General features: G+C 38.7%; 1 protein-coding gene across 3 annotated transcripts in view; it reads left to right on the forward strand.

The window, feature by feature from the left end:
• The window catches only part of ttll7 (tubulin tyrosine ligase like 7), a 105,403-nt gene that overhangs the window by 4,187 nt on the left and 84,853 nt on the right, over positions 1-16,363 (forward strand). For all 3 annotated transcript variants that reach the window (XM_015378683.1, XM_015378685.1, XM_015378684.1), the window contains exons 2-6: positions 4,231-4,597; positions 4,934-5,068; positions 8,320-8,441; positions 14,219-14,286; positions 14,603-14,761. In XM_015378683.1, the coding sequence (XP_015234169.1) occupies positions 4,573-4,597; positions 4,934-5,068; positions 8,320-8,441; positions 14,219-14,286; positions 14,603-14,761 (509 nt within the window). In that variant the 5' untranslated portion in view covers positions 4,231-4,572. The remainder of the gene's footprint in view (positions 1-4,230; positions 4,598-4,933; positions 5,069-8,319; positions 8,442-14,218; positions 14,287-14,602; positions 14,762-16,363) is intronic.

The raw sequence follows: 16,363 nt of genomic DNA on the forward strand, positions 1-16,363 counted from the left end.
TCGCAATCAATCCCTGATCAATATATTCTGTTAAATGGCAGGAAAAAGTCTATGTGCATAAGAAAAGGTTGCCAATCCATCATAAGGCAACACCTAGACATGCAACCTTGTGAGCACAAAGGCAAATTAGAGAGGTAAAGATGCTTTCAGCCAAGAAGGCATGTTTTCAAACTATGGGAGGAAGCCAGAGTTCCTGGAGAGAACCCACATATGAATAGAGAGAACCCACAAGGAGAATATATAATCATTGCAGACAGAAGCTAGATCAGGTACTAAACCCAGGGCCGCCATGCTGCAAGGTAACAGCGCAACAAACTGTACCATTGTGCAGCTTATAGTTAAAGTTCAGTTTAGTTTATTTATTTTAAGCTAATTCAGCATAAATGTCAACTCGAGGCACTAAACAGACTCAATTCAAATTCAATTATGTAGAAATATGTAATCAGATTTGTCCATTGCAATCCAATCATTTAGATACATTTTAAATAAATCGCACATCATAATTTGACTAAAATTCACCAAGGTGAAGATGACAATAGAACACAACAGTAAGGCCTCATTTTTATTGTCTAAATTAGCTACCAAAGGAGATCCATGATTATCTCAGTGACTACTTCAAGAAAATTGGAAAAAATAAATCAGGCTGCTGCAGACTAAACATATAGATTTTTATTCAAAGGGAACAAAAGCAATTGTGTGTCCATTTTATCATTAAAATACTTAAACATTGTAGTAATTTCAATCAAGATATGATTTGTTATTTTAACATGACGTGTTTGACTCCCTCATTTCAGATTCCAAATCTCTAAAGCATTTCACCCTGTATGGAGGATCAAAGTTATCCCTTGTGATCTTTATTCAATATCACCAGTTGTGAAAAATGAATCTGTAATATAGTGAGTTGAAAATTGTTTTTTTTTGCTCACATGGCTCTTATAGGGGACAGAGGGTCTTACAGAGACAGTGTTCCCTGCATCCTGCACAGTGAGCTTATACATTACACCATTGGGAGGTGGGTGTGGGTGGGGGGGTAGATTGTCAGCAGGGCAGCCAGCCTCACTTTATCACTCTGACTCTTTGTTGTTGCTCCCCCTCCTCTCTGCGCTGATCTCATTCTAGTTGGGATCAATGTTCTGTGCTTACCACAGGCAGACCAAGAGGCTGACAGTGAGGACTACTGAATGATCAAGCAATACAATTAGATTGTCTTCTCATTCTAATTTGTCTAGAGACTGTTGATAGAATCAATGCAGTTGCTTTGTAAGCTGTCTTGTGAGCACATCTTTTTAAGCTCAGCGATCCTCCAGCAAAGGAAACAGGATGTGTGGAACGTAAACATTGTTTGGTGGGAAATAGGTGAACTGCCACCACTAGAGGCTACTGTTGATCTCTTTATAAAATACAAAGAGGCCATCGTATTACATTGCAATACAGTTGGTTTACAAATGAATCCCTTTTTAATGTTTCCACATAAGTGTTCAGCTTTTGCTTCCCTATTTTAAAGTCAAAACATCTTATTTATGTTGTTTTTTTAAATTGTTTTACTCTTTTGCTACTTCAGCTTCACTGTGGCAACATTTGTTGATTTGGAAACATAGGTTAGTAGTTATGCTGCAGCGATAAATGGAAAGTTATTAACGTGTGTTTTTCTTCTGTCAGCACATGGCTTATGGAATAAAAACAAAATGCTCCTATGGGAGGATTGCCAGTGGTTTGTATCCATATGAGGTAAACAGAGATAATGGCTTTAAAATTAGATTCTATAAAATGGACATCACTGCTGTATGTATAAATATTCAAACCATGTTTTATTTAGATTTTTTTCCTATTTAAATCACATTTAAAAAAAAAAAACTCAACATGTCCCTTAATTAATGTTTCTAGCTTGAAAAAACCCCCAATATAGCTACTTCATCTCATTGTTAAATTTTAATGTGGAATTGTAGTGTTGTAAACTATAGTCAGTATAGAAGCATATATGATAACAATACTCTTTAATCATTTTACATTTTGTCTTGTTTCAAACACAGAGGTCGGCAATGGTCAGCAATTCATGTGGGGGAAGTTTTTTTACAGGACAAATATTAATCATGTTCTCTATTTAGTTGAAGAAGTGGCTAGAGGAAAGCTGTAAGCGATCGTGTTTCATACAAGCCATATAGCACAGAAAATAGGTAACACAATGTGCCCTGGATAGGAAAAATAATATTTTAAGCCTTTACGCTAAGGACTGTATGCGGCAACTGCTGAGAACACCATACCAACCTCATAACACGATGGTGGCAGAATCATTCTGTGTGGACGCTTCTGTTTAGCAAAGACAGAGAAGCTAATTAGAACTGTTGGGACGATTCGGTTGAATACATTAAGGTAAGTTAGTTGCAGTTTTGGGAGAGTTTAAGGAAACATCCTTATATCCAGTGCAGCAGATCCAGAATTCAGAGGCATTCAATTTTGGTCACAATACATTTAACAACAATAAGACACAACATTTCTCCTTTAGTTGGCGGTAATACAAATTAAAGTGGGTATGCTGCTGCACAGAAGGGACTAGAGCTACAGCTGGCACCTAGATCTATGCATTATAGTAGAAGTAAGAACTTTTTCATGCAAATGTTACAGTAAATTCCTGCAGGTCTGGATTGTGGAGAAGCAGGCTTTCAAGGTCAAGCTGAAACCTTGGAGTAAAACATGGACATGCTTGTGCTTATCACAAAGAGAAATCGCGAATCGATTGAAAATAATCACAGTTTTGTTTTTTGACCAAACCGTTCAGCACTAACTTGAACTTTAAACCAAATTCCAGTTATAAATCTGTGGCAAGGCTTAAGAAAATGCTCCTCACTGAGACTATCCATCCAACATGACTGAGCTTGAGTTATTTCACAATGAAGACTTTTTTCGGCCTTCTGTTCAAAAACACCAACTTTACCAACAAAGGCTGTGGGTGGTAACATGTGGTTGCGACTTGATTTATTTATTATAAAGGCAGAGACAAAATAATTACTAGAAATGTCTTGCAACTTAGTCGATACGAAAACTAATGTCAATTTAATGTTTAAAGCTCCCCAAAAAATTATTAAAAAATCATTTACAAAACTTCCCGTCCACACCAGACATTTACCAAACAATCAACCTCCACCCAAATATATAAAATTCCAAAAATATAAAAAATTTATTACAAATTTTGGTTCTAAATTGACTTAAATATATCAGAAAACTAAATTGGTGGAAATTAAAAACTACAAAAATTGAGCATAAATGGCCACAATAAAGACTGGATAATAAATTTTTTTTTCTTCTAATCTTTCCATTTATCCATAAAGCTTGTTTTTAGTTGCCGTTAAGGTTTACTGAATAAATATGCATATCACAGTTTCTGAAATTTAAAAAATAAAAACCTTGAAAGTTTGAAACCTTTACAATGTTGCACTGATTTTTGTTTGTTACATGAATGCTCAATAAATGACTGTATATGAATGCTTTAGCAGAACAAAACACACCATAACGTCAGAATGTTTGTATTTTTTTCCTACATGGGAAAATTAAATATGCCACTTTAGACTAAAAACCAACTTTACATTTACTTTGTTTGTAGTCTTTTTTTTTTATTTAGAAAATTAATCATCTAGCAGCTCACAAGGACAAAAACATTTGACATCTGACATTTTCGATTTTCTCACAGTTTCTGCAGATGGAACAAGAAAATAGAGGCATAAAAGCGGCTTTTGTTATGTGTTGTTAAAAGCAGGGATGAACATCTGAGAAATTTACAGAGCAAGTGTTTGGACTGCTCTTAAAGGAAAGCACACAATCCCTGCATAAATGTACCAATAACTCTATAATTTGGCACCAAAACAAGGAACCATGGTTACACGGACACAAAGTGGCAACATTAGCTTATTCCATCCTGAAAAGGTTTTTAGATACGCTCGCTGACCGGAGAAATCGTCTGCTGACCGATGACAGTATCCTTGAGGTAACATCTTAATAAGCCACTGTGAAGATACCATCTGTTTGAGCCCACTGACCTTGTGGCCTTGCTAGAGAACTCAGCAGGAACTGAAACAATGTGATGCTGGAAACAGTTTGCTTTAGTAAAAACACGAATAACAGTGTTTGCAGTATTTTATGTGGAATAAAGGAGCTCTGCGTAGTTTTTGTCTTTGAGTGGTCGGATCAGTTTAAACTTTGCATCTATAAACTCTTTTCTTTCTTTCTTCTTTATAGGCTAACCCACCCCCCTCCCCCCTTATCCTCCCCTTCCCTCCCTTTCTACCCTGGAAGCAATAAGTAGATCTTGTTGGTGCAGACCCCCCCCCTTCATGAATCCTCCCCTTTGCACCCTTTCCCACCACTGCTACCTGAGCTGAAGCAGGTTAAGGAGAAGCTCAGATGATCCATCGGGCTGTTATGAACCACATTGTCCAAGCAGCCAGGGACAGGGAAGAGTAACTAGTGCGTGTGAGAGAAATCGCTTCGAGGTGGGGGGTGCTGTGAGCACCTTGTGAGGTCCGCCCACCAAGCCTGGCAGAAAGCTTGGCTCACCCCTTCTCTCCTCCAGCCCCTGAGATGCCCTCCCCTCCTAATGATGGAGGTAAGTAAGAGAGGCTCATTCCTCTTAGAACTGACAGGGTCACTGTATTAGTTGCTTATGCTGGATTTGTGCATACACTGAGACATAACTTAACTATACTTCCATACACCCACACTAAAACACACACACATAACAGTGGAACATAATAATTTAAGGATTATGATGTATGGAACTACACCACACAAGATGAATAATCCACTTACATTCTTCCTCCATAAACAAAGCTCTGTAAATCCCCTGCAGGAACAAGAAAAATACGTTAGCGTTGCGTTCCGCTCCCTGTTTTGGAGCACAGGCTGTGCTTGTATCTAGTTATGCTGTGTGTATCTCCTCCAGAGGATCAAGGAGCGTCCCCCATGAACGGCGGCCCATCTGTGGGCTCCTACAAGAGCAGAGGGAAGAGGAAGGCACACTCCAAAAAGAAGAAGGGCACGATAACTGCCAACATCGCCGGCACCAAATATGAAATAGGTATTCCCATGTCTTTAATGACTGAAACACTATGGATTGTTGTTGTTTTTGTGAAAGACAAAACCACATTGACAATGCAGGGGCTTTAGATAAGTAACTACCTTAGATAAATATTAAGTTATTACCATGTTCATTAAGGTATGTGGTGAAATCAACATCTGGCAGAGGGAAGCATTAAGCCCTTTAAAACGTATTCAGACCTGGGACCTGCAGACCTCTCGCAGGATTAATAGTGACAGTGGAAACCTCACGCTGGACCTCTAGCTCCTTGGATTCTGTGCCTCTCAGCTCCTCTACCATTCACTTTGGCCTTTGGAGCTCTGAGTGACATTGAATTTGGTTAGGAGGGGTTTTGCACAAGGAACACAACAATTACAGGTCATCCCCTGCCCATGCCTGTCACTGGTGGCTCTTGATGCACTATTCTAGCTGTATTTCAATACTAATAACTCTCATTACAACTCTAGGTGGGGTTCACAATCCTATCAAAGATGTTTTCACATAAATATTTTTACATACTTTTTCCTTCCACTCAACTTTTCATCAATATTCATGGTAAATTGTAAATGGCATGTACTTATATAGCGTCTTTATTCAAAACAGGAGACTTGATCAAAGCGCGTTACATTACATTCATTCACCCATTGATACACACACTCACACACTGATGGTGGCAAGCTACATTGTAGCCACAGCTGCCCTGGGGCTCACTGACAGAAGCGGAGCTGCCGTACACTGGCTTCACCAGGCCCTCTGACCACCATCAGTAGACAATGCAGGTGAAGTGTCTTGCCCAAGGACACAACGACACTGAAAGTCAGAGTCGGGGCTTGAACCGTCAACCCTTCGATTTCAGGGTGAACTCCTACATCCAACGCCACTGTCGCTGCTTCATGGTTAAAGCTCCTACCAGAGCTTCAGTTTTTGAGATTTTATTTAATATTTGATGTTTTAGAGAAATACCTAACATGAAAATATTACATAAAAATACAACATGAAATAATATTGACATTAAAAATATTGTTAAAATCAGAATACATATCTGCATTTTTCAAAAATGAAAGTCATATAATTCCTCCTTGATATACTACAATAAAAACGGTAATTTCTGATACTTTAATATGAAACAAGATATTCTCTTGTTCATAGATTATTGGCACTAATATATTTTCATTGACATGCAAATTAAAATGTTTAAGTATTAACAGCAGAATAGGAACCGTCCAAATGATTTCCATGATGTATTTTCAATAGATTGCTTTAAATCATGAACCTAAGGTAAAAACAGGTAAAAACTACTGCAAATGTATTTCTTTAACAGTTTTATTGGGTCACAATGTTGAACTAAATTTGTATTCAGCTCGTCAGTTTCTTTGTTTTTTTTACATAAAAAAAATACTAGGAGTTAGGGATTTAAACGCCTGTTTCTTCCTGTTACGTAGTAGGTTCTGTGAAAAGACCAAACACCTAAATCTAATGCCGCCTTAACTATAAAATCTGCAGAGGCAGATTTTTGTTTTTTTAAGAGTTGGCTTTTTCTTTTCTGTCTCAAATTGCACATAAACATTCGCAGGTGAGCCAAACAGCTCACACACAGACTATTTAGACGTATATACTTTACCTAAATCTACTGCGTGGTAATTTAGCTTGTTGGTGAGTTGCTGGTTCTTTTTTCCTGTTGAGGTTAGCTAAAAGAGCCGTGTAAGCACTCCTCTAAGGTTCAATATATTGCATGGCAGCAGAGTTCTCAGGGGTGAAGTACAGCCTCTGAAAGTAAGGAGTCAGCAGCAGCGTGTAGAAGACGGAGGCAGTTGGGATCCTGTCGGTAGACGGGACTCCAGCTGTGAGTCAGTCATCTAGCTGTGGCGAGAGCCTCACAGTGGCCATTCTGAGGGTAGTTCATGCCTATTTTGAGGGAGGATTAACTCCACAGGCCAGATGGATGGCTTGTTTTTGCATTGTTCTTGCATCTGTTTTTGAGAGACGATAATATCTCAGGTAAAGTTTAATGGTGGGAGAAAATGGGGTTGGGAGTGTGCGTCGGGCCCACTAAGTAGGTGTCTGTAAGCTGAAGCGTTTCAAATGCCTGTTTCGTAAGAAGCGCAAGACAGGATCTATTACAGCCCTGCTGTACTCCAGGACCTTCCTGCTAACTGTAAGCATATGTCTGCTTTGATGTAAATCTCCCTGTTCCAGTTAGCATTACACAGTTAGTCTCTGCTGACATTAACAGATGGATGAGGTCACATTGGAAACATCTATTTCCCCATTCAAGTGCCATCACGCAACATTAGGCAAGCCTTCTCCAGGTTTGTAGAAGCTTTCAAGAAATTAATTAATACGTTGTTTTGTTAGGGCATATGAATTTTTCATTAACTGCTGAATAATGAATCCTTGTAGGATTAATGTCCAAGTGGGTTGCCACCTATCTCTCATACTATATGGTTTCCGGTGGGATTTGAATGCATTACAGTCAATTAATTTATCTTTTTCAAGAGAAGCATTACGCTTTGCTGCCGCGCTGCCGTTCCATGAATAGTAAATATGGCTGCAAGTTTTTTTTTTTATCTATAACTTCCCCAGATTCATCTCTTTATGTATACACAGCAACATTTGGGTCTCGTAAAATGTTTGAGTGAAATATTGATCTGTGACGCTTGGTTAGGCTCAGGATTTAAGAGTCCAGGTGATATCATCTTCTTATTTTGCATCTAGAACTTTAAGCTTCCTCGCTCTGCAGGACGTGCCCGGTCGAGTGTTAAGTGGCAGGCCTTTTTCCAAATATACACAGGGTTTCAAAAGTTTTCAAAAATCTTTAAACTTTTTCCCATTTTGTCAATTAAAATACCTAAACATCAATGTATTTCCTTTGGATTGAACATGGTAGAGCAATAGAAAGTAGTGAAAAGCAGTGAAAGGAAACAAAAACAATGTGAGACCTATAAAGTCTGGCTTGCAGTTTAAATCCCCTCCAAATTACATCTGTCCACAAAAAAATCTTATATTTCGTAAAGATATTAGAGCCAACCTGAGTTTGGGATTTATATATCTGTTGAAAAATGTTATGCACTTCTTTGTATTGGTCTACAAGTTCCTGGTTGTTATGCTGTTAAGATGATAAAAAGTTCAAGAGATGTGATACTTTTGCACATTTTTACAAGTCCTTCAATATGTGTATTGTTGAGATTCTGCAGCTCATTGAGGTATTTCCCTTTTGCAAGAGAAATGAATGTGTTTTTAATGTTTTACAGTACGCATAGCCATCAGGGAGATGGGCTTCATCAATGCACGGGATGATGATGAGACTGCTAACCTCATCTGGAATGACTCAGCAGTGCAGCATGAGAAGATTGCTGAGCTCAGGAACTATCAGGTAGACATAACTTGTTCAGTTTTTATTGGTTCAAAACAACCGGTGAGCTCAGAGAATCTGTCTGCTTTTAATATAGTCAAGATGACGCCCATGCATCTGTGATTAAGAAAATGTTTGAACATTTGGCTCCATTTTAGTAAGATGCAAAGAAATTATATAATGATTGAAAGCTGGAAATAAACCATTTAATTGAATAACTTTCATCCCTGCAGATTCTTACTTGCAAACTAAATATGAAGTATGAAAAATAACTGCTAATTCCAAGCCTCCTTCATCTTTGAGGTGGTTTAGTTAGAAGCCTTATTTGGGTTCCTGTCTGCTTTGGGAACATGTCTCTTCATCTTGTGACAATTTGAATTTGAATTCTTAAGATTTCTTAACACTTCCTTGGACAGCAGTTAAGTGTTGGTATGTTACTGCTTCTGAGCAAATGCAAATACATGCCAGTGTTATAAAGGGAATATATACCAGTAAGTTGTTGTTTGGAATAAATAAATGAAACCGCAGCAAATCCTAAAATTCAATATAAAATGTTGTTTTTAATTATAATTTCTGCAACACTTTATTTCTCAGTTTTTGCTCCCCTGCTGCAATCCTTATGCATTCACCCAACGTACCTCAGCATGCTCCACATGAGCAGAGATAAATACTCTTGTGTCTGCTTGCTGCCTCTACCTTCTTCAAATCCCACCAACGCTCACTATAGGTATCCTCGTTCTGCCACATCCTCTTGCCAAAGCCGCTGTTCCAAGTTTCTGAAAATGAAATAAAACGTCACTTGTTCTGGACTTTATCAGGCACACTTACCACAACAAATAACCCATCTGGTTGGTTAGACCAGATGTCGTCGAGATCACTCCTCGTTCTTGTTAGAAAAACTGAATGTGGATAATGTTAGTTTTATATATACTAGCATCTTTATGTGTTTATTGGAAGCTTATGAGCAACATTCAGTTTTACAAACAGACCTAATTAGCCTTTGGGTTTGATTAAGTTTGATTCAGAATGTAGAGCGGGCAGCTCAGTAACTTAGTTATACATTTTTCAGAAATCCTGGATCTTCACCTTGGTAAGTTGGCAAGAAAGACAAAGTTCTACTGGAGGACCGAACCAGGAATCTCCCATACAAGAAAAGGGGGTCTTTATCTGACCACATGCAGTAGTGAGACTCAAAGTAGTTTAAACTACATATATTTCTTTCTGATTTCTTAGGTCTGGGGTTGTGATTCCTGCTATAGGAACACAAGTACACAGAGTAGCCCATTCCTCCAAACAAAAGACCTTAAAGGTATAGTGGAGGATTTTCATGAATTTTTTAAAAGGCCCGCCCTCTCCACTTTAAAAAAAATATGCACATGCAAAACCCTGTACCTGCTCCCGAGATGAAACGCCTATTAAATGCGTGCGAGAGCATGCATGAGCCCATTTCTCCTTGTGCATGCTCTGTTTAAAAGTTGCTGTTTGCATCCCTCATACCAGCTTACTTTCCAAAAGATTTGCATTTTTTTCCACTAAATCAGACTCACCACCATTAAGTGAAAATGGGCACGAGCATGTAGGACGGCCTTACGCAAACATATCACCAGAATGATTGACAATTAGGAGGACTACTTAATTTGATGATCCACCCGGAAAAAGAACATCCTCCATTATACTCCATTATATTCTTTAAAGGTCCTTTATCGTGCTTTTTATAATAATAATTAATTCCTTTAGAACTATCTGTGCATTATTTTGCAAGGAAATATAGCTGTTATTTTCCAGCCCTAAAAAGAACTACCTGTCGTCAAAGCGCAGCTTCCCTTCTCCATCTTTGTACTACCCAGATCATGGCGTTACCATATCACACCTCTTCTGAAGGCTGAACAAAGTCAGAGACCTCAGTCGATCCAAAAAACAGATTTTCACAATTTAGAGAACATCAACAAAAGGAAAGTTGCAGCCTTGTGCTGATTAGCTGCTAAAGGATCTTTTTTTTTTTAGTAGAATCTTCTCACTATGCCTCACAATACCACTCCCTGATCGGGAAAAGTGGCCATTTGTTTACAGTCCAGGCAAACGCCGGTTAAGGCAGCTGCTTCCTTGAGGAGAAATTTTTATGTAGATACTCGTTTTCACAGGACAGAGAGAACAGAACTTATAAGGATTACTCAGACAAGCCTGAATCAAGCGAAATACCACTTTGTGCCTCACTCAAGGGATAGCATAATAACATAGTTAAAAGCTACAGAAAGTTGATTTTGCATGATATAGGCTCTTTAACAGCATTTTACCAACGACCGAACTTGGCCTTAAGGCTGCACCTTGGTCACCCCCTCCTTTAGATAGTTGTTTATGACCGTTTATTACTGATCAGTCTGCAGTTTTGTTGCAGAAGTTATTTCATGTAAAAGATGTTTGAAAACTGACTGAGGTAAGCATACATAGCAAGAGTAACTTAATCATGCAAATATAATATAGCATGGAAAAAAAAATTGGAGCTATTCGAGTGTTTTATTGATTTTAAACAGCATTACCTTCCCATCAGTTTCTCTGGCTGCTTATGTTTACATTTCATTTTGCAGCCCATGTTCAAGTGGATCAAATGTGTCAGCAGGCGTTGGACCTGTCACTTTAATCTAACATAAACATTATTGTATATAAAACCACTCCCAGTGCAAGTAATAATTTCCTGAAACGCCATAAATTGATGTGATGCTTTATTTTATTCATGGGCAAAACTGTACATCAACAATAGAGTAAGTCTGACAAAATGGTAAAGTACTATATTGTTTTTGGTTCGGCTTACAGTGCCTTCCAAGCATATTTAAACCTTCTGAACATTTAACATTTTGTCACTTAAAAAAAAAAAAAACTTCAATGTAATTTGTTATAAACTAAAAACATAGCTGTAAAATAGAAGGAATAGATATACAGCTGCATGTTCTTTGGGGTATATCTTTACGTCAGAGAGTCCATTGTTCTTTGCAGTATAGCTCAGGCTCAATAACCTGGCATGAGCCAGATGGAAACATGTAGTTAAATTTAAATTCTTCATAGCCTCCATCTGCAAAGGTTTCGGGTGGAAAGCGTGTTCGTAAAATGGAGGGACATTAAATACAATTCTTGGAGCTGATTGGGTAACACCAAGTGGAACCCGCCTCTCATGTCGACATTTTAGCCAATCACAGCAGCAGTAGAACCTGTCACGACTACTGGAGTTAATTGATAAATCAAACATCTCTCTCAACCACAAAGACACAAATTAGATCATTTTCCCTGTTTTTTCAATAAAGAAATNATGTTTCACAACTACTGGAGTTAATTGATAAATCAAACATCTCTCTCAACCACAAAGACACAAATTAGATCATTTTCCCTGTTTTTTCAATAAAGAAATAAAGGGTATTCCAGCGAAAACAGACAGAGTAACAGAGTCTACAGATACATTTTGCTTCAGCTTGCTGCTACTGTTTGATGTCTTCATTCACGTTCATTGGTTCAAAACATATCTGTATTCCAGGCTAATGCGTCTACTGACTTCTGGAATTTTTGGGAATTTTTGAATTTACAAATCTTACAACAATTTGTCTTGCTTGCAAGGTAACAGGGTCAATCCGATTGCACAGAAGTGTCCGTAGACAGAAAATTTCAAGTCTTGCCAAAGTTTTTAAAATAGAGGTAGGCCTTGATTTTGGGCCATTGTAGAATTTGGTAGCTCTTATACTCTAACTAGTGTTGGTATCCTCCTGGAAAGTAAACCTCCTCCCCAGTCTCAACTCAAGTCTTTTGCATCCCTTTAACAGAATTATTTTGAATTCCCTTAGATTTAGAAATAACTTCCCTGGACATATTTAGAAAGTTAGTTATGATTATATGCTGCAAATTGCAGTTCAGAGTTCTAATAGTTTTCTTTAAACATTGACTTTCTTCTTGTCATTCTTCCTGAAAGATTTGTCTAATCTGTAATGGAGAAATGTGAATTTCTGCTCCTAAAGAGTTACCATTAAGCTTTTTGGTTACCGGTACCTTTCTAACTTCTTTCAAGCCTCTTAGTCCTTCACAAAACAACTGTATTCATATCCCAGAACAGCTGTATTTACACTTAAAGTACATTTTCCATTATTTGTACTGAAAAGTAATTGGTTGCCCTGGATTTCATTTATATGTTTTGAATTAAAACGGGAAAATAAAATATGTATGGCAAAACTTGCCTGATTATTTTGTGTAAAATTGAAACCAAATAATTTAAGATTGCAGTAATTCTGAGCGTCATGCTTTGTGCAGATAAACTAAATTTCTGCAAACCTATGTTTCAAGGCATGTGAACATTTAAAAGGATTAAAAGGCTCCATACTGTATGTTATAACTTGTTGAATGGTTGAAAATGATTTTCTCATTATCAATATTTGTCAAGAGGTAGATGATGAAAATCAGCAGAGAATAGAGATAACACAACGAATGCAACCAAACACATATTTATCGTTAACAGTAATAGGAAAGTGTGATATTCAGTACAATAATCATGAATAAATGAGGAAAAAACAGGAGTGGGAATTCCCAGCTGCTCTTCCTAAGGCACAAAGATAACCGCTATGAAAAAATCATGGACATAGTAAAAAACTTCAACAGAGGCTATCCAGAGATTGACAGGTAGACTGACATGCTGTGCACAACTGGGTCTGCCTTAGCAGCTTTCAGATGTCACTAGTGATGTTGATAAGACGGGTCTTAACAACAACGGTTGCTCTGAGTTTCCTGGTTGGTCTGAGAGTGATTTTACCTCTGTTTGACCCCCCCCCCCAGTCTTGCTCAATGAACTTGGCTGCCCTCCCGTAGCTGTGAGTATTAGCTATCCGTCTCCCTGAATGCTTATTTGATTAGACTGGCCACTAATGATCGATTAAATCACAAGCTAGTCAGGAAGCCTTGTTAAGATAGGGGCACTAAGAGTTCAGCGAAGAAGATGGAATATAGTGAATACTGTAGCTGCTTCATATGTTGCAATGCTGCGAGTGTTACACATTGAACAGATGCTTTGCCTTTCTTTTTTGGGTTTGTTTCTTCATGGTAGCGTGGCACCCATGAGCTGAAATTTTAGAAGAAAAGTGAAACTCCCTCAACAATTGGCTTTGATTTGCACTTACATGCCATCTAGTCTTGCGGCACTGGGATAATTGTACAGTCTCTTCCGAATCTTTAATTACATCTGTCTCATTTGGATAATAATAACGCTTTTCTTATATGCTTTGTATTGTATTTTATTTCTTTTACCTCTTTATTTCCCCTTATTGTAAAATTGTCCTCTGTTTTTTTTTTTTCAGTGATGCACTTTGAGAGTTCACTGTCAGATTTTCAGTTTGTACGAGCCTAATTACCACCCCTGTTCAGGCTCATTTGGTCAAAGAATACAGAAAACTCTGAGTTTTTTTCTTCTTTACATCCACCCCCTTTCGGCACATTCAAAGCAATTCATTCAACTGTCACCGTAGGAGCTTGCGATGCAGAACCAATTACCTTGCCCCCTCTGAGTAGAGATTGATCGTATTTTTTCGCCCCTCTTCCCTCCCCAACCTTTAAAGTATTAAAAAAAAAACATGGTAAACTAAATAAGGGTTGAGAAAGGTCTCAGCGTCACCTTTTTGTTTTGAGTCTGTAATTGGGCATAAATGTCAGAACATTGTAAGCTCACTTCAGGTTGCTGCCTTTAATGTGCTCATTTTTATGAAGGGGTGGGGGTGGAATTGAGTGGCTTAATGGCCCTAACAACATTATTATGTCTGCCTGTCCCTCTGCAGAGAATTAACCATTTCCCTGGCATGGGCGAAATCTGCCGGAAAGACTGCCTCGCAAGAAACATGTCCAAGTGAGTTTTTTTCCTTATCCCTCTTTAATATGTGCATGTGACCGCTTTGGATCCGTTACAGGGAAGCGACGCAAGCATCCGACTGCCTGCTGGTATTTTAAGAACTTACAGCTGGGTACTTGTAGCACTTCACATTTCAAAGCAAATGGTCAGGTCCGCTTTGAAAGCACAACATTCATTTTTTAATTTGAAAAAAAAAAAAAAAAATAGAAAATCCCAAAAGTGCCAGACTTAACTGGCAGATTATTCTAAAACGATAAGTAATTGCTTCTTGGAGAAAATTATACTTGCACACTTCCTCTTTTTTTTCTTGCAGAATGATCAAGTGCCAGCCTCAGGAGTACAGCTTCATACCCAAAACCTGGATCTTCCCCGCCGAATACACTCAGTTCCAGAACTATGTCAAAGAGCTGCGCAGGAAACGCAAGCAGAAGACCTTTATTGTCAAACCTGCCAATGGAGCCATGGGTCATGGGTATGTCAGTGGCTATAGCAAGTCTCCTTGAGTAATCTATATGCATTGACTGCAGGGCTGACCGAGAGAGCAAGGGTAAAAGTAGAGGAGGGAAAGGAAAGGGAGGGGGGAGTAAATTAGCAGCAGAGCAAATAGAGGACAAACACAACCAAAACAAAGCAATAAGGGGTTTGTGACCCTGGCATGGGTGTCTATGGAAATTGAGAACGGCTGGTAACAGATTGAGTATTAGAGCTGAGAGGGTGTGGCGAACCTCATTGTGGGGCTTCATTGTCTTCGATGGTCACCCCGGCCATAAATCAGTGGTTATCACTGCCAGTGGGGGCCACACACAAATGCTCATGGTCTCTGGCAACTACTGTAGTTCCTCCCCTCAAGGTCTCTGCATGTGATTATTGGATTCCGTTATGAGGCACCATCAGCAAAGGGCAGTCAGACTAGAAAATGGACAAAGATGGCTGCTGCAGGGGAACATGGACTCTCAATAGCACCTCTTTATCAAACGATGGGCTGAATGTAGTACCTGAATGCATATTTCATACTTTCACTCCCATGGGGTAAGAAGTAAGCTCAAGTTGTGAGGTGTGAATTTTCATTCTGGATTTTGGCATTCTGAGAGAGAAGTCTGGAAGCATTTGTCCATTATTCCCTGAATAGAAAAGCTGGTCTAACTGTCTCCTGCACCCAGCTTTGCTCAGGAGTTTAAAATAGATGTATTCACTGAGTAACTTCCTCTTTTTGTATTTTATTTGATTTACCAACAGTTAGTAAGGTGGGACTTTAGTAAAAGGAAAAGGATAGATAGGATATGTCTTAATCACTGTTACTGATTGAGGGAGTAGTTTTTGAGCACATTTATTTTTGCAAAATGGCTAAAGCCACATTTAAATTAAAAAGAGACTAAAGCCTTTCTGCAATTTCTCAATTGGATTTACCGCAATTTTCGGACTATAAGTCGCAAGTTTTTCCCCATTTTTCGACCTTGCAGCTTATATAACAATGCAGTTTATCTATGGACTTTTACAGCTAACCACCACTAGAGTAATACCTAAATCTATGGATTTTACCATCCACCATGTTGACGTCACATTTGCTTCAACACACAAGTACGGTAGCCGCGCGCGTGGGAATTCGGAGGTCCTCCGGAAGCAGACTTCTACCGCGAGTGGTACGAGACAGAACGACAGCGAGAAAGACGGACATTGCAAGCGCAAGACAGTTGGTGTGTAAACCTAAAAACTTGCGGCTTATAGTCCGGTGTGGCTTGTATATGTACAAATCATGTAATTTAGCTTCAGCGGCTTATATTCAGGTGCGGCTTATAGTCCGAAAATTACGGTAGGTCTTTGCTTTGATTGAGTCATTTTAACAAATGAATTTACTTTGAACCTTTACATGTAGCGCTGTCAGTATGTTTAGGGTTTGTAAGGTGTGTCCATTCTTCAGTCATGACCTGCTTCCCTGCCCCTGTCTCCCCTCAGCATGATGCTGTCACCACCATGCTTCATGTTGTTGATGATGTCGTCAGGGCAGCATTAGTTTTCCTCCAGGTTAAACATTGTGCACATTGGCCAAACTGTTCAGTTTTAGTATGTCATCAAA

This window comes from Cyprinodon variegatus, unplaced genomic scaffold (genome assembly GCF_000732505.1).
Source record: "Cyprinodon variegatus isolate N-32 unplaced genomic scaffold, C_variegatus-1.0 Scaffold176, whole genome shotgun sequence".
Classification (NCBI taxonomy): Eukaryota; Metazoa; Chordata; class Actinopteri; order Cyprinodontiformes; family Cyprinodontidae; genus Cyprinodon; species Cyprinodon variegatus.